Source organism: Sinocyclocheilus anshuiensis, unplaced genomic scaffold (genome assembly GCF_001515605.1).
Source record: "Sinocyclocheilus anshuiensis isolate Anshui unplaced genomic scaffold, SAMN03320099.WGS_v1.1 scaffold850, whole genome shotgun sequence".
In the NCBI taxonomy this organism is placed as follows: Eukaryota; Metazoa; Chordata; class Actinopteri; order Cypriniformes; family Cyprinidae; genus Sinocyclocheilus; species Sinocyclocheilus anshuiensis.
Genome location: NW_015537937.1, coordinates 356,427 through 377,169, shown reverse-complemented (window position 1 = coordinate 377,169; position 20,743 = coordinate 356,427). Strand labels below are relative to the sequence as shown.

At 39.3% G+C, this 20,743-nt stretch overlaps 1 protein-coding gene across 1 annotated transcript; it reads right to left on the bottom strand.

Moving 5' to 3' along the window:
- Window positions 1-1,598: 1,598 nt before the first annotated feature.
- LOC107659721 (brain acid soluble protein 1 homolog) lies at window positions 1,599-19,363 on the bottom strand. The gene is made up of 2 exons (XM_016448749.1): window positions 19,192-19,363; window positions 1,599-2,653 (listed from the first exon to the last, which is right to left on the bottom strand). Exon 2 carries the CDS (start codon window positions 2,639-2,641, stop codon window positions 2,054-2,056), a length of 588 nt encoding a protein of 195 aa, XP_016304235.1. The 5' UTR covers window positions 2,642-2,653; window positions 19,192-19,363; the 3' UTR covers window positions 1,599-2,053.
- Between the last annotated feature and the right edge of the window lie 1,380 nt (window positions 19,364-20,743).

Below are 20,743 nucleotides of genomic sequence, written 5' to 3'. Positions count from 1 at the left end.
GTCTTTTTTTTCCCATCAAGATACATGCTTTGAAGTTTTAATTAGTTTGAACTGTCATGAACATTAAAATATATTCAAATGTGTTAGGCAGAAATACTATGGCTGTGAACTTATGAAAACACAAAAATCAAGACATTTGAGCTGATTTTCAATCTGTTTCTATCATTTTATTAATGTTGCTCCATGTATACAAGTACATATATCTCAGTTCTTCCATTTTATTTTTATTTTTTATTTTACCAGGGAATTTTGGAAAATAAAAGGAATGATAGAGAAAGAAACAGAGAGAAAGCGAGAGAGAGCGTGTGTGTTAATTCAAATGAAATATCACCTGTAGCAACATTATCTCCACAGAAACCAAAAATACACAACAATAGGGCCAACCACTGACATGCAAAACACACACACAGTCTCACACATACAGATACACACAACGCTCACATTGTTCTGTCAGCATATTGAGAGATTGGTGTGTGTGAAGTGTGTCCTGTTTGGTGAGTTTGGAGGTCTGGGCTCTCTCTCTGTCTCTCTGACATGACATCTGCTGCTTTCAAAGTACAGAAAGACCAGAACTCTGTTAACACACACACACACACACACACATGCAGAAAACGCATGCTCATACCATGCATAACTCCATACACACACTCACTTCATACTCCCGGATCCCTTCACACATGTACACACTTTAAATGAACCTTCAAACATCCAATTAAAGGGATAGTTCACCTTAAAATTAAAATTACTTATCTTCACGTCAAACCTGTATTACTTGCTTTCTTACGTGTAACACAAAAGGAAACGTTTTGAAGAATGTGCATGCTGCTATTTTCTATACAGTAAAAGGGGATGGGGACCGAAATCTGTCAAGCTCCAAAAAGGACAAAATAGCACCATAAAAGCTTCACAAAAGTAGTCTATACGGCTTGTGCACTATATTCAAAGTCGTCTTTGAAATCTAAATTGCTTTTTACTCAAAATCTAGCTTGACAGATATAGTCCCCCATTCACTTTCGTGCAAGGAAATGAGCAGTTCGTTCAGCTTCTTTCTTTTTGCATTCTGCGGATGACAAAAAGTCATACAAGTTTATATCATCATTTTTGGGTGAACTGTTCCTTTAAAAAACTGTGCGTGTGTGTATGTGTGTGTTTGATGCATTGTGCTATACACTGATTTTGTTTCCACTGATATATGAGAAAAACAGAGAGAGAGAAACAAAGAAAGTAGGAAAGTCGGGAGATAAGCAAAGACACAATGCCAATCACTAACTAGAAAGCAGCAAACAGGAAATATGGAATATGTATCAGGGAGGATGGACTACTACTATTACTACTACTGTCACTCACGCACACACCCACACACACACACACACACACACACACACACACACACACACACACATATATATTAACCCCACCCACTGCCATCACATTACACTCAAATGGAGGGAAGTGAGATTCGGAGGGTGGCAATGAATAGATCCATGTTTGTATTCCACCCCTCACTGAATGGAGGTAGAAAGAAAGGTGAAAAGAGATAAAGAGAGAGAGAGTTGGGGGCTGGTGGTTTGTATCAAAGTTCAATTGGACCCCCCCCACACACACACACACACACACACACACACACACACACACACATATATATTAACCCCACCCACTGCCATCACATTACACTCAAATGGAGGGAAGTGAGATTCGGAGGGTGGCAATGAATAGATCCATGTTTGTATTCCACCCCTCACTGAATGGAGGTAGAAAGAAAGGTGAAAAGAGATAAAGAGAGAGAGAGTTGGGGGCTGGTGGTTTGTATCAAAGTTCAATTGGATATTAAAGATAATATCATCACAACTGCCAGTCTTATTCACCATGATCATGTCCATCACCAACACAATGATCAGTCCAGCCTGTTAAAATCATTATTGTTATTGTTACTATTATCATTATTCATATTATAATTACTGATATAGTTTAAAATGGGCGGGCTAGTTTTAATGATTTAGATTTGATCTGGTTTTTCATTTGTCATTAATCTTGTCATTAACTGTTCCTTCTGTTAATCCTGCACAACGACTGCTTGCTCCTTGTTGGGGGCGGGGCTGGACTCCGTGGTGATTGGCTCTGCGGGGGCAGATTCTTTTTCAGGTGGAGCCTCAGTCTTTTTAGACTCAGCGTCGGGCTTGCTCTCCATCGCTTTGGCTACAGGAGGGGTGGGATCTTTAGCAGGCTCTTTCACAGCTTCTTTCTCATTGGCCGAAGCTGCAGAAGGGGCGGATTTTTCTTCCGCTTTGGCAGGAGGGGCATCTGGACTGTTGGCGGGTTCTACTTTCGCAGCCTCGCTGCTCTTGGCATCAGAAGCTTTAGGAGCATTAGCATTCACCGCAGGCTCCTCCTTCTTCGGAGGGGTGGCGCTTTTATCCTCCTCCTTGGGTGCAGTGGAGTTGCTATCAGCGGTGGGCGTGGCTTCTTTGGCGGCCGCCGCCGTGTCATTGGTTGTCTCGGTGGCAGCAGGAGCGCCCTCATTGTTTTCCTTAGGAGCTTCGCCCTCCTCCGCCGACACTCCCTCCGTCTTTGCGTCCTTCTCTTTCGCCTTCTCGTCGTTCACATTGTATCCCTTCTTCTTTTTGCTCAGCTTCCCTCCCATTTTACCTCTGACCTGTGAAAGAGAGAAACAGGACAATCTATAACACTGGCTGCAATGACTCAGAATGAGTTCTTGAACTGTCCGTTTCATCTTTTATTTTAACTCTAAAATCATAAAGGAAATCTTTTGTTGTTTCTCAAACAGCAGTGTGCTAAAACAAATTGTAAGAAATGGACCCTAGAAAACTCAAACATCTCCTCTAGAGTTTCAGATCTCGACAATGTCTCAAACTGTGTTCAGATTTGCCAAAATACATGTACCAGTCTGCAAGATGAGATTATAATAAAAAATTTATTTTCATTTAATTCTTTCCAAATAATCTTGACTATCATAAAATATTCAAGACTAAACTATATAATGCTATACCAATAGATTACAATCTTTTGAATGCCACAAACCCCCAAATATGATCAATTTTAGTCAGCTCCCATCCATAAAATTTACAAGGCATCTATATAGCTTCTTGTATAAAGACCCAATTTATACTATGAAAAAATTACATAATAAATATATTCCTAAAATGTTAATTATAGGACTGTTAAATTGATTTAGTGTAATCTAAGTTTTATTTATTTAGTTATTTCTACAGACCATCTTGCTTTCCTTTGCAGGCTCCAAAACCCCTGGGCTATACTTTACTATAAAATACTGTAATATTATTCTATACTGTCAACAGCTATCTAAATTGTTTCTGGTTTAAATTCCACAGGAATTTTAGGAGAAACATAAAAGACAAAGATTTAAAAAAGGTTCCTCTATTGCTTCCTGAGCCATGAGCAAAGAGCAACCACTGAGCAATAAAATTTTCCTCTGGGATTATTTGTGGAAATTCAAGTGTAGCATGTCAAACACTACATGTCTTGCATAATCAGAATGACATACTGGGAAGAAAAATGTAATTCATGCTTTTAACAGGTACTAAAAAAAACCCTGTCTGCAAATAGGTCTGTGCAAGGTGTCATAATGAGAGAGCGCAAAAAAATAGGATGAATATACATTGTATGTTCTGCTCTGGGTTTATTTTAGCACATGCACTTCAATCCTGAAACAGAGAGCTAATGAAGGCTCAGAAGGCTAAACTCAAATCTCTGAGACAGCCTGTCAAGGTTCTATCATATCATGCATCAAAACTAGATCATTAATCAGTAATCAGACTCTAGTGCTGATAGTTATCTAGATAGATGGAGGGGGTTTTAAAGGACAGCATCTCTGAGCCATACTACCTGCAATTCAGAACCGCAGTTACCAAGGCAACCGGGTGCTCACGTGACCCATTCTGAATAAGGAGCTGTGCTAAACACATTCTCGCTCTCTCTCTCTCACTCCAGTGTCCCTGTTGGCTGCTTTAGCGTTCCTGAGCTCAACAACCATCTGTGCAATGACACACTTGCACACACACATACAGTTATTCTCCAGACAGAAGGAGAGCAGTAATCATGTGAAGCCAACATGTGAGTTGAGTGTTTCACACACACACACACACACACATATGACAATGGAAACATGGAAATCTTTCCTTGCAGTGTGCAAGAGAACAATAGACACTATCTGTCCCATCTCCACTGAGTCAAGCAGACAGCAGCACGCTGTTTCAGCGTTAAACAATACGCTGCAGTGTGTGTGTGCATCTATGAGCTTGTCTCATCTGTATAGGAGGCTTGAAATTCACTGACTGTGTGAAACCTGCTGATTGGTAGTAAATTCGATCCTGGTGTGGCTTGTAAACTGTCTATGCAGTGTGTACAAGTAGTATTCAAAAGCCTCATTGCCAAATTGAAAATTAAAGGATGAACTGCACTTTTGGCTTCAGCTCCAGTACAGAGCAATGCAAAAAAAGTTTATTATATATTTTTTAATCAAAGTGGAAATCACTTTACTAAATAATGTAAACTTGACTGACTGCTTCATTTCCACTTTAAGGGAAGACTGAACATTGATGCTCAATGCATCAGTAAGATTAAACCTTCAGATGAAGCTGTATTGGCTAGGCCCCACGACAGAGCTCCATCGTAGAGGCTAGGGCCCAGGGCAGTGTCAGGGGTCCGGGCCCTTTGTTTCTCCCTCTCACCACCAGAGGTCGCCATCTCCCTTCCTCCCGGACTCCATTCCCCAGACTCCACTCACCTGTCACTCATTACACCCTCAGCTGTTCCCCATTGTCACAGACTATATATTCTCCTCTCACTCACTACTCTGCCTGGCTGAATTAATTGTAATTGTAGTTGTTTTGTATGTAGGTTGATGCAAGCACGTTGGCTGCCGAATTTGTATCCCTCACCTGATCCTGTTTTGTTGATCCGTTCTGATCTGTTTTTGTTTCTTTTTGTCTGCCTTTCTGTTAAATAAATTTAGTTTCATCTGCATTTGGACCCAGACCCTGTTTTTCCACGGTGCTCCCTTACCCGCACCATGACAGAATTCAGCCAGCAGACATGGGTCCAGCAGGGAAACTCTTCAACATCCGTCAGGGAGACCAGAGTATTGAGGAGTACGCCAGGGACTTCTTTGGAGTGGCTCATCGGTCGGCGATGGAGAAGACCTGACTCATGGTCGTCTTCTGGGGAGGCCTGGCCGGGCCCTTCAAGTCCCTGATGCCATACTGGGTCCCCGATGAGTCGCTGGAGGACTACATTAACCTGGCTCTGCATTTGAGAGGCTCAGCCTTCAGGGTGGAGTTAGCTGCGGAGCCCGCTCACAGTTCTCCCGAAGCGGCAATACAAAGAGCGTCAGAGGCCTCGTCTGCCGCACCCAGTACCTCACGCCAATTCCCGGCGCGTCCCGGGCTGATACGCAGCGTGCAGGAACCCCCGCTGATGTCGGTGTGAGCGGCATGGCCTGCTCGTAAAGCCCCCGAGGCGGCGGTGCTCGCTGATGTTCCCTCCGAGGCGGCGGAGCTTGCTTCAGGCCTTCCCGGAACAGCAGAGCCCGCTTCAGACCTTCCCAAAGCGACGGAGCCCACTGATGTTCCCTCCGAGGCGGCAGAGCTCGCTTCAGGCCTTCCCGAAGCAGCGGAGCCCGCTAGTACTCTCTCCGAGGCGGCGGAGCTTGTTTCAGGCCTTCCCGAAGCGGCGGAGCCCGCTGATGTTCCCTTCAAGGTGGCGGAGCTCGCTTCAGGCCTTCCCGAAGTGGCGGAGCCCGCTAGTATTCTCTCCAAGGCGGCGGAGCTAGTTTCAGGCCTTCCCGAAGAGGTGGAGCCCGCTGATATTCCCTCCAAGGCGGCGGAGCCCACTTCAGGCCTTCCCGAAGCAGCGGTGTCCGCTCACAGCTCCCCCGAGGCGGCGGTGTCTGCTCACAAATCTCCCGAAGCGGTGGTGTCCGCTCACAGTTCCCCCGAGGCGGCGGTGTGTGCTCACAAATCTCCCGAAGTGGCAGTGTCCGCTCACCGTTCCCCCGAAGCGGCAGTGTCCATTCGCACTTCCTCCAAGGCGGCGAAGCTCACATCTGGTCTTTCCAAAGCGGCAGTGCTCGCCTCTGGGGTTCCCGAAGCGGCAGAGCCCGCCATTGCCCGTTCCAAGATGGCAGCTACACACACACCGCTGTGGTGGCCGCTGGTTCTGCCCTGGGTCCCCAGGTCCCCCTCCAGCACACGGACCTGGCCCCCCCATCCCTCCCCCTACTCCGCCCCTGCTCTGCCGTCCCCCTGGTTGGGCGCTCGAGAATGTCTGGAAGCCGTTCCTTAGAGGAGGGGTCCTGTCAGGGGTCTGGGTCTGGTGTTCTCCCTCTCACCACCAGAAGTCGCCACTTCCCATCCTCCCGGACTCCGTTACCTTGACGCCACACACCTGTGCACACACTCATGTTTTTTTTTAGTTGACCATTAATGCATTAATTATCTGGTTTAGTTATCTGAATCTGATTACCCAAGGATTATGCTGTGCTCAGCCAAGCTGTCAACAGTCTTTGTTTTGGATAAGGTTTACTTTTCCATTATTAATTTTCATATTCTACAAAGCTGTCAGGGGTCCGGGCCCTTTGTTTCTCCCTCTCACCACCAGAGATCGCCATCTCCCTTCCTCCCAGACTCCATTCCCCAGACTCTACTCACCTGTCACTCATTTCACCCTCAGCTGTTCCCCATTGTCACAAACTATATATTCTCCTCTCACTCACCACTCTACCTGAATTAATTGTAATTGTAGTTGTTTTGTATGTAGGTTGATGCAAGCATGTTGGTTGCCAAATTTATATCCCTCACCTGATCCTGTTTTGTTGATCTGTTCTGATCTGTTTTTGTTTCTTTTTGTCTGCCTTTCTGTTCAATAAATCTAGTTTCCCCTGCATTTGGACCCAGACCCTGTTTTTCCACGGTGCTCCCTTACCGCACCGTGACAGGCAGAGCTGCAAAGTGGAGAGTGTTTACTGGTCACTAGGGCTGCAAAATCTAATTGATAAACACTTTTCATTATTGTGTGTGCAGCAAAGAAATATTTTTAGTCACTAATTTTAGATTTTAAATTAACAATGAATTTGTTACTATATGTAAAGCAAGTATTTAGTACTGTGCAAGGACAGTGACTTCTCAGTAAAATTGTGTGTTTAGGTTTTTATTTTATATTACAGTAATTTAAAATGTTCTGCTGCTTAGAAACTTCCTTTGATTTTTTTTCAGAAACTCTCGTTTGTTTTATTGCATATTGGATTGTACTGTTTATATCTGCTCTTTATATTATATATTTTAAACATTTTTGCACACAATGTGTGGCATACATCACACAGACATCAATTTGCGCTATTTGAAGTGCAAAGAGCTTTGAGCACATGTAACTGAAAAAAATATTAATTAAAATAATTTATTAACTCTTAGTTACTTATACATTTGATGTATATACACTACTGTTTAAAAGTTTGGGTATGTAATTTTTTTAATGCATACATCTCTCTTAAAGTAACTGTTTTGTGTTTGAATATATATTTAAAAAGTAAATTATTACTGTGATGCAACGATGAACTTTCAACAGCCATTACTCCAGTCTTCAGTGTCATATGATCCTTCAGAAATCAATTTCTTGTTTTTATTAATCTTGCAGCTGTGCTGTTTAATATTTTTGTGAAACTATGCATGGTCCTTTTTTAGGATTCTTTGATGAATAGAATGTTTAGAAAAACTTACTGTTCAAAACTTAAAACTAACTTGATAGATTAGTTGTACATACATACATACATACATACATACATACATACATACACATATACACACATACATATATATATATATATATATATATATATACAGTATATAGCTGTATTGCCATATAAACGTGTGCAGCTTTGAATTTGCTTATGTAACTCTAAAACTCAACACACACACACACACTGGGCTCGAGGCAGAGGAGGGGGGTTGAAAACTGGAGCAGAAAATCTGACCCAATCACTGTGCTGTAACAGCAGAAATGCATTCTGGGAGCAAACAAAAACTTATAGTGTTTCATATTCAAATACAATAAACTACATTAGATACGGACAAAAACATGTATGTTACCTTATTAAGATATTACATATTCACTCTTTTTCCCCATTATATTGGTTTTAGATGCTTCTCAGTGAGTATTTGAATCATTTTATTGGCTTGTGTTGTGTACTGGCTGAACACACGTTTGTATGCAACAAACTTGCTAATCTAAATATTATGGACCCTAAATACAGTATATGTGAACATAGGATAAAATAAACATGAATGAGTAGAAGATAAGTTAATAATACATATCCTCATTCATCCTCATTCATCCTTTATATTCTTCTTTCTCTCGTGTGTGCTCGTATGTTGAATACAGACACTGTTGTTTTACCTCCAGGTCAACAGGAGGCAGTGTGGAGCCACAACTCTGAGATGTTTTAGTGAGGACTGGACTTGAGCGGAGGGAGAGGAGAATGTGACAGGTCAAAGTTTATATACGGTGACGCATTGCTGCCACACAAATATTATTTTTTCCACTCAATTATGTCGTAATAACGAGATGTTTTCTCGTTAAAACGACATCTTTTCTCGTAATAACGAGATGTTTTCTTGTTAAAACGACATATTTTCTCATAAAAACGAGATATGTCGTAAAAACGATATAATTATCTCGTTAAAACGACATATTTTTTCTCGTAATAACGACATATTATGTCATAATCCCGTTATTATAGATATATGGTAGGCTTAAATCAAACTTCAGTCATTCAAATAAAGAAATATTAAGGCCAGAGTCGATTATTAAAAAATAACTGTTTTGATCTGATCATAGTCTAAACGAGTCATGGGTCTGAGTGCAGTTATTGGTTAGCACTATATTGTAGACAGATTGGAGATTAATCCTAATAAACATGCCGCTACAATTAAAACCATTACATTAAAATACATTTAAAACAGTGTATTTCAATAATTTCAGCAGCGTGCAGATCCTCGTTTATGTCAGACTGTGGCGACAGCAGCGCGGACAGTTACTTAGCTCGCTCACATATAGCCTACCATATATCTATAATAACGGGAAAACATATCGTTTTTATGACATAATATGTCCTTATTACGAGAAAAAATGTCGTTTTAACGAGAAAAGATGTTGTTTTAACAAGATAATTATATTGTTTTTACTACACATCTCGTTATTACGAGAAAAGATGTTGTTTTAATGAGAAAACATCTCGTTATTACGAGAAAAGATGTCGTTTTAACGAGAAAAAATTTAATTAAAACGACATGACATATCTCGTTATTACGACATAATTGAGTGGGGAAAAAAATATGTGTGTGGCAGTAATGCGTCACCGTAATAACACACACACACTAATAACTTTAGATCTATCCTCCAAACTCAAATACACACATACACACACAAGTTCATAACCCTAGAGACATACTCAAACAAAACACACACACTAGCACATTGTTGGCCAGGGCTCAGGCCTCTACGTAAACAGTAGCTCAGGCTAATGAATAACTCCAGAACACTGAGCAGACAGAGAAACCAGAAGCTCCTGTTTTTCGTTTGATGGGTCAAGATGATGTGAAGAGTAAATATGCAGTGATGAGTCATATGATGATAATTGTGATTGTGTTTGTTTTATTGATTATTCTTGTTAACACAGATCAGGAGTTAAGGGCCAAATGGTAGATGTGGTTTCAGGATGACAGACAGTGTGACTGTTGACAGAAAGAGTCACTCCAGGTAATTATTCTTTTGTTTAATTTCTAAACTTCCCACACCAAAACAAAACAAACAAAAGAAAAAGTTGTTTTTTTGGCCATAAGTGTGTGTGTCCAGTGAGCACTCTTCCTTCCCGATTCTTCCTGATCAGTGAACATGTTTTAGACTCTTATTAACAATCACAGAACCATTAACTGCACACTATGGAACTAAAATCAAAATGGGAAAGATGAATTGCACCTGCTAAAAGCACTGTAATTGCATTCTTTCAGCGCATAATTCACTAAAGCAATTATGCAAGTTAGGTAACAGTGTGAAATTGGCCACAAAATTGGTGATGAACACCATTTGCAGGCTGTAAATCCCCATCTTACTGGCCACTTCTAAATGCTAGGGTGTGGAGGATAAGGCAGACTACTACAATCTGCCATACTTTATTCAAGCGCTATATTTGGCTCTTTTAAAGTGTGACCCCACTGCACGTCTGGGACTGGGTGCCTTGTTAAAGAGCTCTTCTCCATCATAAATTATTGCTGCCATTATCAGCAGAAAATGTACACAAAAATCACCTATAAAATTTCAGTTAATAGTGACGCCAATTGCAAAAGGCAAATATCGCTGAGTTTCATGAATAAAGTGCTCTGTAATGATCCTACAAAAATTCATTTACTCATTCTGCTAGTTTACTACCATTCAAAAGTTTGTGGTCAGTACAATTGAATAATAATAACACAAATTAATACTTTTATTCAGCAAGGACACATTATATTGATCAAAAGTGGCAATGAAGACTTTTACATTGTTAAAAAAATATATAAATTTCAATATAATTTTTCAATTTAATATAAAATATACATTTAAAAATACATTTTGAATCAATTCTGTTCTTTTAAACTTTCTATTCATCAAATAATCTTGAAAAAATGTCATGTTCCACAACACTATCAAGCAGCACAACTGTTTTCAGTATTGATAATAATAAGAAATGTTTCTTGAGCAGCAAATTAAAAATGATTTCTTGTGACACTGAAGATTTAAAATTCATCTTTGCCATAAGGAACAAATTAAATTATTAATTGCATATGTTTAAATACATTAAAATAAAAAGTTACTATAAATCATCATAAAATTTCACAATATAGTTTGTTTTTTAGTTTATTATTCATCAAATAAATGTGCATGAGAGCATAAGAATCAAACTGCCCTTAAAATCTTACCAACACTGAACTAGATAGTTAACAAACTAAAAAAATGTGTATCTTGACTAAATGTGCTGCCATTTTAAAATCCTAAGAAAGCAGCTGTTAATGATGATGCAGTTGGGTTGAGTTTAATTTATATAGCGCTTTTACCAAGCTCAAAGTGCTTTACAAGCAACAACAGACAAACATCTGTTCAAACCCCCAATAACTGGAATAACTGGTGAGCTTCCAGTTTATTGACTCTAAAAATGTAAGATAAACCTTGTATCACAAGAATGTGCCTTGACTATTCATATTGTATTGTTTTTACAAGGTTATTATTTTAGGGTTATTTTGTTGAATGTGAAGAAAGTATCAGGACCTTAAGTGTGTGTGTGTGTGTGTGTGTGTGTGTGTGTGTGTGTGTGTGTATCGCAGTCCATTTAACTTTGTCTCAGAAACATCTACTTCAGGAACATAAAGAGTAGAGTGAGGGAAGATTTTAAATGAACACAAATGCAATAAAACAGTCTCACAACCAGTACTAAGATAAACAGAGTTCAAATGGACAGACAGAGAGAGAAAGAGAGCAAAGAAGACATTGGTTTACTCCAAAATCCCTGAGTGTTTCAACAAGAGTATCTGGAAGTGCTGAGGTAGTTTACTAACTCATTTGGACAGTGTCTTGAGAACTGTGAAAACTTTGACCTGGTAAAATCCTTCATCCTACACACACACTGCCATCTCTCAGGATGGAAATTGCTCTAATGAAAACAACGGCGACGGAACATAAACACCACTGGCAGACAAAATCATGCTCGTGCACACGAAGGCCTTGAGATTCTTTCTTCAGTAGTGTACAGACTCCGCATTATTCTGATGACTGTTTAGCTGCTCATTGATGGTAAAATGCACTTTGACTTTTGAGTGTGTGTGTGTTTATTTAAGGCTGTCATGGCTCCTAAAAACACCCTCACTGGAGCCAGTCGGAGATAGTTACACACACACAATCCCTAAACCTCACCCTGAGCTGCAGCCTTGTATCTATGTGTGTTTCAGGATAGTAGGAGATTTGATTGTGTCATGTCCTTCAAGTACAAACATCCATAAATCGTGTAACTGACAGATGCTTGATAAAATGAGATGTGAGCTTACACACTTGAACACACATATAGGCTACATGTTAAACTGAAGTACTGACTCTCTGTGGTCATTAAAAATCCCAGGATATCTTTCGAAAAGAGTAGAAGTGTGACCCACGGCATCCTGGCCAAATTTGCCCATTGGCCTCTGAACATCATGGCCTGACCTCATATCTACTGATTGGCGTCATCACTCTGTCTCCTCTCCACCAGTAAGCTGGTGTGTGGTGGGCGTTCTGGCGCACTATGGCTGCCATCGCATCATCCAGGTGGATGCTGCACAATGGTGGTGGTTGAGGAGATCCCCCTCTCACAATGTAAAGCGCTTTGAGTGCTTTGAAAAGCTCTATATAAACGTAACGAATTAAATGTACAGCACACTTATGGGTGTTTCTTTAACTATTGCCAGTGCCACTTTTAATCTGTCAACTATAACAATGTCAATATACAGGCATTACAGAAGAATTCTGTTATTTTCCGTAACCAACAAATGTAATTTCCATTGCATCTCAAATTTTGTATTGTGTTTGATAATATGATGTTGTGGACATTTTTGGAATAAAAATGGTAGAATAATTTGTCTTTCTACAGCTAATTTATGTATAATATACTATATGCATTAAAGTATAAATACTGTATATACATTAAAATAACATTTTTATATTTTTGTGCAATTTTACAAAACGAGCTTAACTGAAAATTGCTGAAATTCTCCATTCTTAATTTATATTTGTTGATCTTTCTTCAAATATCTTAATTTTTCATATCTTAATAACCTAATCTTAATAAAAAAAATTAATCATTTTAATATCTTCATAAAACAAGTATGCTAACTTTTGAAAACTCTAATTCTAATTCTATTAGTGACAAAAATGTTGGTTGTGATCGAAATGATACAACCAAGGGATAGTCAACATGAATCATTTCTACACAATACATTTCAGGCTTTATTTAGATTCTCATAGTTTTAGAAATTGTAATAATATTTTATGATTGATTTTAATATTTTAAGATTAAATGTCCGGCTTTGGGATAAAGGTAAAACAATAAAATCTATGCATAGAACACATTTCAAAAATAGCAAAAAAATAAATGACGAAGGCATGATAAAATATTTCCAAGAATTTATAAGAAAGAGTTGAAATCTTTAATACAAAATCAGCCTTTGGGCCATAAATATGCTCATAGTTGAAGAAACGCCCACATATTTTTACTTGACATTTTTATGGCACATATATCTGGGTTTTTTTTTTTAAAGTGTATTAACTTAAGATTTCATATCTGACTTCATGAAGTTAAAAAAGACTTATATTATTGTTTTAAATATCTGAGATTTAGGCTTAGTCTAAACATAATTCACATATCACCATGGAAAAAAAAACCGGACACATACAAATCCACACAGTGTTTAATGTTTTCATTCTTGTGGGAAACTTGCTGTCTAAACAAGAGGCGACTGCATTGTTCATTAGGCCTTGATTATATAGTCGATGTCCTGAACACAAGTGTTTTTTTAAATATGCCCTCACTCCTGTCTGTACTTTCACAAGGTTCTATACTGTAAAAACAGTGATACCAGACTACATTTATCACTCTCTAACAGCTGACATGTATTATTATTTGATGTCATTTATGTCTTTTGGTCATTGTCAGATTTAGCCTGTTCAATGCTCTCATCCAGCACTAATGCTGTGTTTTGTGTGTATCTCTCTCCAAGGGACTGTAACAGACAGGTGGGGTCAGTGGGGGTCTGGCCTTTGATTGGCTGTTGCCGTAGGAACCATAGGAGAGCTGCCATTCTGGCTCATTCTTACACTTCCTTCAGGTCATCGTCATGGAAACCCAGAGAGAGATTCCATGATGACACACAATATCAGAATCGAGGAATCTGAGCTGCTGCTTATCCATAGGTAATTAACACATAATCATAGAAATAAATTAACACATGAAGTTACCCTGCATCTTGAGGGGTGATGTAAGATATTTTTAAGAATGTTTCAACTGTTTTATACATAAAAAGTCAATAGGATCCAGTGTTGTTTTGTATGTATATAGTATTATACAGTACATTTAGCAAAATCTTCTTTAGCATTCCACAGAAACATTTTCACACAAAATGTTGCTTTTTTGGGAGAACTGTCCCTTTAATTCTCAAGATTTCACAACTAATGGCTGTATATTGTAAAGAAAATAAAAAAAATAACAAATAATAATAATAATAATAATAATGTGAAAAAACAGCAAACAACCTGCAAAAGCAATGCAACTCCAAAAATTTTTAATTTTAATCCAACAGATTTCAACTAAACCACCATCAACAGAGCCATCATGTTATGTTTGGAAGTCTGCTTTGCACAGCGCTCTTGAAGGGTTGCCATGTCCACATATTATTAAGCATCTTTGGGCTTGACTCATAAAGCTATACAGTTTATGGAGTTAATAAAATAGGCAGGTGCAGATCACTATATTTTGGTATGTGGCTTATTTCCAAAATAACGCATTTGGATGTAAGTATATTATAGGTTTGTTCTTATTTGTTGTTGTTTTTTTTTTATAAAGATCTGGCAACACTAATGAGACAAAACCCTGTAATTTCTTTCACAGCACATACAGGAAAGACACAACTCTGAAACACATTTAAATACATCATTAACAACTAGTTGTTCGGTTCGATTCTGTACACACTTGCATTTTTCAGGAGTCAATTCAGTTGTCACTTAAATTTCTGAAAGTTAAGCACTAAAAGGTGAAATGACAACCGAATTTAGCTGCAATGTGTATGTAGCCATAAATAATTTTAAAAGCCAACAAATTGTTCAGAAAGCTTAATATGTGCTTTGTAAAAATGTAAAAGTGAAACAATATCAGGCTCAGTTCTACTGCTCCACATAAAGCCACCAATCACTTTCCACACAGTGCACACAGACCGCAAAGCATGATGGGACAGAACCTGACTAGTGACTGACACTAAAACTTATCAAGTTCTGCCAGCACAACTAAGGCTGCCTGAGGAAAACATCAAATGATAAAAAAATGCTCCACTAATCTGAAGTAGTTAACAACGGTGTGACAGAATGGGTACGTAGACTGAAATTCTTTTTTTTTTTTAAAGTTAAGTGACAAGTCCAGAAATAACAGTGATTTTGAATGCATCTCTAATTTGGGAACGTCTCAGATGTTCTTGAGTTATCTGTCCCTTTCAATGATCTTCCTCAAACAAACACACACACACACACACACACACACTCAAAAGCTCTGCTTGGCTGAGCTGCCTCTGTCTCTGTCAGTGCCATCCTGTCTCACTGACTCCTTCCTGTCTCTCTCTTGCTTTCATGTCTATCCCGCTCTTCTTCTGACAAACACTGAAAATTGTGATCACAGCCATCTAAAAATTTTCATATGAAAGCACCTGGTGCACCAAATTCAGTATTAGATGTTAGAGCATTGCCTTGGTCGATTTGTGGCACATTTGAGGTAGAGCATCACAACATACATATTTGGTATATTTCCGTATTTTCCGACCTGAAGTATGAACTGTGCTGCGTTTTCAAGTACATTTACTTCATTTCAGCCAGAGTCCAAAATAAACACCGGCAAGCACCAAACACGAGAAAAAAACGGTGTTGGCAAGTATATATGGTGAAACTTGCTAGCTGGCCAATAATTGGCTACTGTGTGTTTCAGAGGGAAACACGGCACTGTGTTTATTTACTTGTGAGCAGCTCAAGATTCAGAGCCCTGGAGTGGCTCGATTCACAGTAAATGCTGCTTCACACGAACTTCATCTCTGAAAGTTTGGGTCACTTAAAACGAGCATGATCTCATGACGAAAACGTACCAGTGGGAATTTTATCGCAAGATGCGAAATACGTAGCAACACATTCGATGTGAAATGTCAACTGAGTGGTGCTAAATGAGTATACGGTTTTGTTCCCCGGAACAGATGAACGTATATATGGTAAGTTTTATGTGACTTGAAATGTCCGTTGAGTGGCGCTATAACTCTAATGCTCCGTGACGTTTTTAAAATAATGTACCATCTGCACTACACTTAACCCTACTCAATAGTATGAACAAAAGCGAATGTGACACAAAAACGTAATCATGCTGTTTTAGCTTGTTTTTGATCTCTCATCTTTCAGCTCTTTCATTGTGAGTCATGTTTTTGACAGGATTCATACCCAAGGATTGGGCATCCATAAGTCCAATTCCGTGCTGGCTGGGGCGCACGAGTATTGCAGGGGGGGCGCGGGCCATCAGCAGAAAAAAGAAAAGAAATAAAACAGTAAACAGCCAAAGGACGTAACTTAGAATGGGGCGAGAGAAAGCATAAGGAGACGTCCGCGCTCTCTTATAGCTCTCGCGGTACTTTGATGTCATACACCGATCGATCTAAGCAGCGCTGCTTCAAGTCGAGCGTGGGTCATCAGCAGAAAAAGAAAATAAATAAAACAGCAAACAGCCAAAGGACGTAACTTTAGAATGGGAGATGGATCGGTTTGTGAAAGGGAAGAGAAAAGCCATAGATGAAGTCGCACAGACCCAGGCAGGTGCTGGTTATTCAAAAGCTAAATGAATTATGTGAGACTATATTTTTATCTAATTTTAACTATGGATTTAATTCCCAGCTTCCTTTCGAGAAAATATGACGAGGCATATCTTGCTCTCGGCTTCACTCACCACTCACCGTATCTATACGCTAGTTGCGCCGCAACAGCTTTACACTGGACGCGACAAAGCGACCATTGCAAATCATTTTAACTTTGTGTCAGTACGTCATAAATAGAACAACGCATCAGTTTACTGTCTGGGATTTGGCGTGTCGTAGTGTACACAGTGTCATTGATTATAATGGGTTCTACTGTATTTTGCCAGATTTTTTTATAGGTTTAAAGGGGGGCGCGACCAAAAAAGTTTGAGAACCACTGCTTTAGCTGATCACATGCCTGTTTCCTTCTACAGTTCTACTGTTCCTTCTAATGTTTCCTCTCCTTCTACAATGCAAAAAAAAAACGAAGCTCAAAAACGAAAATCCATTCTTTCTCAACTCTTTGGCTGAAACTAGACTGATGTGCCCTGATTCAGACTGTAAAATCTGCAATCATGAACTACCCAACAGACAATGAAGGTCTTTCTCACTCTCACTGCTTCCTCCTGAGTCCTGCTCTCCTCTGCTATTGCAACACAAAAAACTCCAGCTGGGCTTGAAACTGGGCGTCTCGCACGGACATGAATCACCTGACTGCTCTTCTTGTTTCCATGGGTGACCTAGTATACAGAGAATCTCAAATTCTAAAATACACATTTAATCAAGATTATTGCCAATTCAACTCATGAGCACTCAGAGCCAAAGGTGCAGCTCTGTAATTGTTGGCACTCACTCATGCAGGGTTAATAATGTTTTTGGTGGCTGAGTGGCTCCTGCATGAGTTGCCTTCAGGCTCTTCTGCATTATACAAATGCACTGGACAAATAAATGAGACCTGAACTGATGTATATTCATGTATCCCTATCACGCTCTCTCTCCAACTTGCACATAGAGAGGGAGAGATGCTATTTCCATAGTGCAGCAACCATTATAACAATTTTGTATGTCATCAATCCAGTTCACGGAAGATCAATAATCAATAGCCAATATGTTTGAATTTGTTTTTACACTATACATTTTTTGATTGTGGTAACACCTAACTATTCTGATGTTTTAAACATTTAAAATTCAACAATTTGGTAAATGGATACCTCAATTTTTAGGCCAAATCAGCGCTCAGTGTGGTTTGATGTTTCCAGGTTGAAACGCGCGACTCATTCAAGCAGCGGTTTATTGGTGCGTGTGAACGCGTGGATTATGAAGCATCTCGCTCATCTCACCACCCGCTCCTTCTCTCAAACTCACCTCCGTCCCATAATACCGGCTCTCATCCAGAGGAAAAAAACGACATTTGGGCGGAGACGTTTTGCACGGTGTGATTTTAGTGTGCGGGGATCTGAGCACTAGCTTTTTTTTTTCTCTCCCTCACTCGGTTCATTGTCTGCGGCATCGCCGTGAAATGTAAAATAGATTCCTCAACAAACGGAATATTGATAGACACAGCTGCAGAAAATAATATTCAAATCATAAATACAGTTGTGCGTTAAAAAAAAAACAGATCATTAGTAGACAATGTGAGAGATATAGGAGGTAAAAGCATCAGCTGTCCATCCACACCCTACGCGCAATGCGCATGTGCTCTGCAGAGACAAAGGATCAGGCAATTACGGCTGTATCTTGAAATAATAATAAACTAAGAAAAGAAATACTATCATAAAAGGCCCGTTGATATAGAGAGAAAAAAACTAAATCCTGTTCACTTTACATTAGTAAGTGACAGAGTTAAGAAACTGACTCTTTGACACTGTATAGCATCACAAAGGGTAAAGAAAACGTGTACAAACAGTATTCATTAATTATAAGGATTTATCGTGTGTATATTATTTATAAGCTTCGGCTCCGTGATATCTGTGTAGGCTATGTGTGCTTGTGTGGGTGGGTGGGTGAGTGTGCGCGCACGCGTGTGCACTAGTTAGACAGTGCTGCAAAATGTGTGCCAGCTCTGACAAAAGACATAAATCCGCGTCTGTGTTTAAACAGTAAAAAGCAGCATTTACTTTGGAAACACAACCAAAACCATTACTATTACCCCATACAAAACATGGCTCTGAAAACCTATAATAAACTTATACATTTGCGCCTCAGAAAACACGCATTATCCATTACGCTTTATTCGAATACTCCTTAATTCATCTTATGACGCATTAAAATAATAATAATCAGCGCGAAAGCGACGGCATACACGCGCAGAACACGCCCCTCTCCACTCAGTTCATCCGCGTGAATTCTGTGCATCTCATAAATGAAATAAGCTCAGATACATTATTACTCCATTCACCCGCTGAAAGACGTGCTGAAAGTGCACTTGATTTCGATATTGCCCCGGTTCACTACCGTGTCTCCAAATGGAAGCTGCTCTTATTTATCAGACACGCTCCAACTAGAAAAAAATTCCTCATGTAACTGAGGCAGAGTGTTTATTTAATCTGCTAAAAGAGTGAAAGACTCTTACCGTCGGCGGTGGACTTTCCTGTCACTCCTTTCTCAGGCGTCTGCTGTTTTTCCCAGTGTCTTTTTTCCCGTGCGCGTGGATTCGGCGGGGTTTATCGGGGCTGCTCGGTGTGTGTCTCGCGCTGCATTTCTCGCGCGCACTCTCGTATTCGGTTTGGGGGGGCGGGGGGGAGCGCGACGCGCTGCGAGCCACTGAGGACACTGAGGACAAGACACGGCAGCGCGCCGTGCCGTGATCAAGTCGCGCAAAAAAATTTGTTACGACTTTATACTCGTTATCAAAAGAAAATTAAATAAAATCTACAAAAACAACTTGCTCTTTTGTTTAAATTAGCTGTTTATAAATATATTTAAAGTAGTGAACCTTTTTTTCTGGTAGCTAGTTGTGTTTCTGGTCAATGCGTAAAGAATTCAGAATGTTTCATTTTTAACTTATACCAGCTAATATAGGGATATAACCCGTTCACGTTCAAGCTCGTGCGAATGGGAGCGTAAAATACTCAATAAATATATACATTTTTGTCTTTGCGCGCCCTCTGGCGACATCAGTTTAAAATGTAGCACACACAGACAATATGAGGCGAGTACAGAGGTGTAAAAATACTCAAAACATATTCTAATAATAAACAAAAATGCTGTCTATAAATTAAACTTAATAGCAAATAGCAATGGAAAAGACTGTTTTGCTGAGACACTGTAATTAATCAACTGTAGCATATAAAATTAGGAAAAATACGTGTGCATAATTATTATGCAAGTTGATATTCTGATATTTTTTTCCCAAGCACATTTTACCAAATCCAAACCACATCAATCTTAATAATACTAATAATTTTGTATTTAATCATTTATAAGTGATATATAATTGTCCATGAAGGCTGGAAGTGAAAAACGCATTATATTCAGGTGTGCATAATAATTAAGCAGGTTTTCTTTTACAGATAAAATGAGCAAAAAAAAAAAGAGAGATTTAACTCAGACTGAAATGTCAAAAACGATGAAATGCCCATGACAAATTCAAAACTAATGCAATACAGAAATTGCAAAGCTAAGGCATGACCATTTGACAACATAATGCTCATTAGGTCAGCAGGGTCAGAAAAAAAACAGGTGGAGAAGAAAAGACTCATGTTAACTGCAAAATAATTAAGGTGAAGAATTAGGTGTAAAACCATCAGGAACCGTTTAGTCTCCAGCACAACCTTCCTGGAGTCTCCAGAAGTGCCATGTGTCAAGTAAGGTTCTCAGGGACGTAGTTTAGGTAAAGAATCCTAAAGAAAAAAGACCCTCACTTAATCAGAATCACATGCTGAAGTGTAGTAAAATACAAGACTGATTTTTATTGGCTTTATACACAGATAAGTTGAGACAGACTCTTGAAGGACCAGCACCACATCCTCTTGTACTGTTTGAAGAATTTCTCTTCAAGAATCTGCAGAAAGATTTGGGAATTATTCTTGGTCAGTCTTCATGTATTTCACAACACTTCAGCATGTGATTCTTATTTAGTGAGGGACATTTTTTAGGATTCTTTCCAGGTTTTTATTCACTGT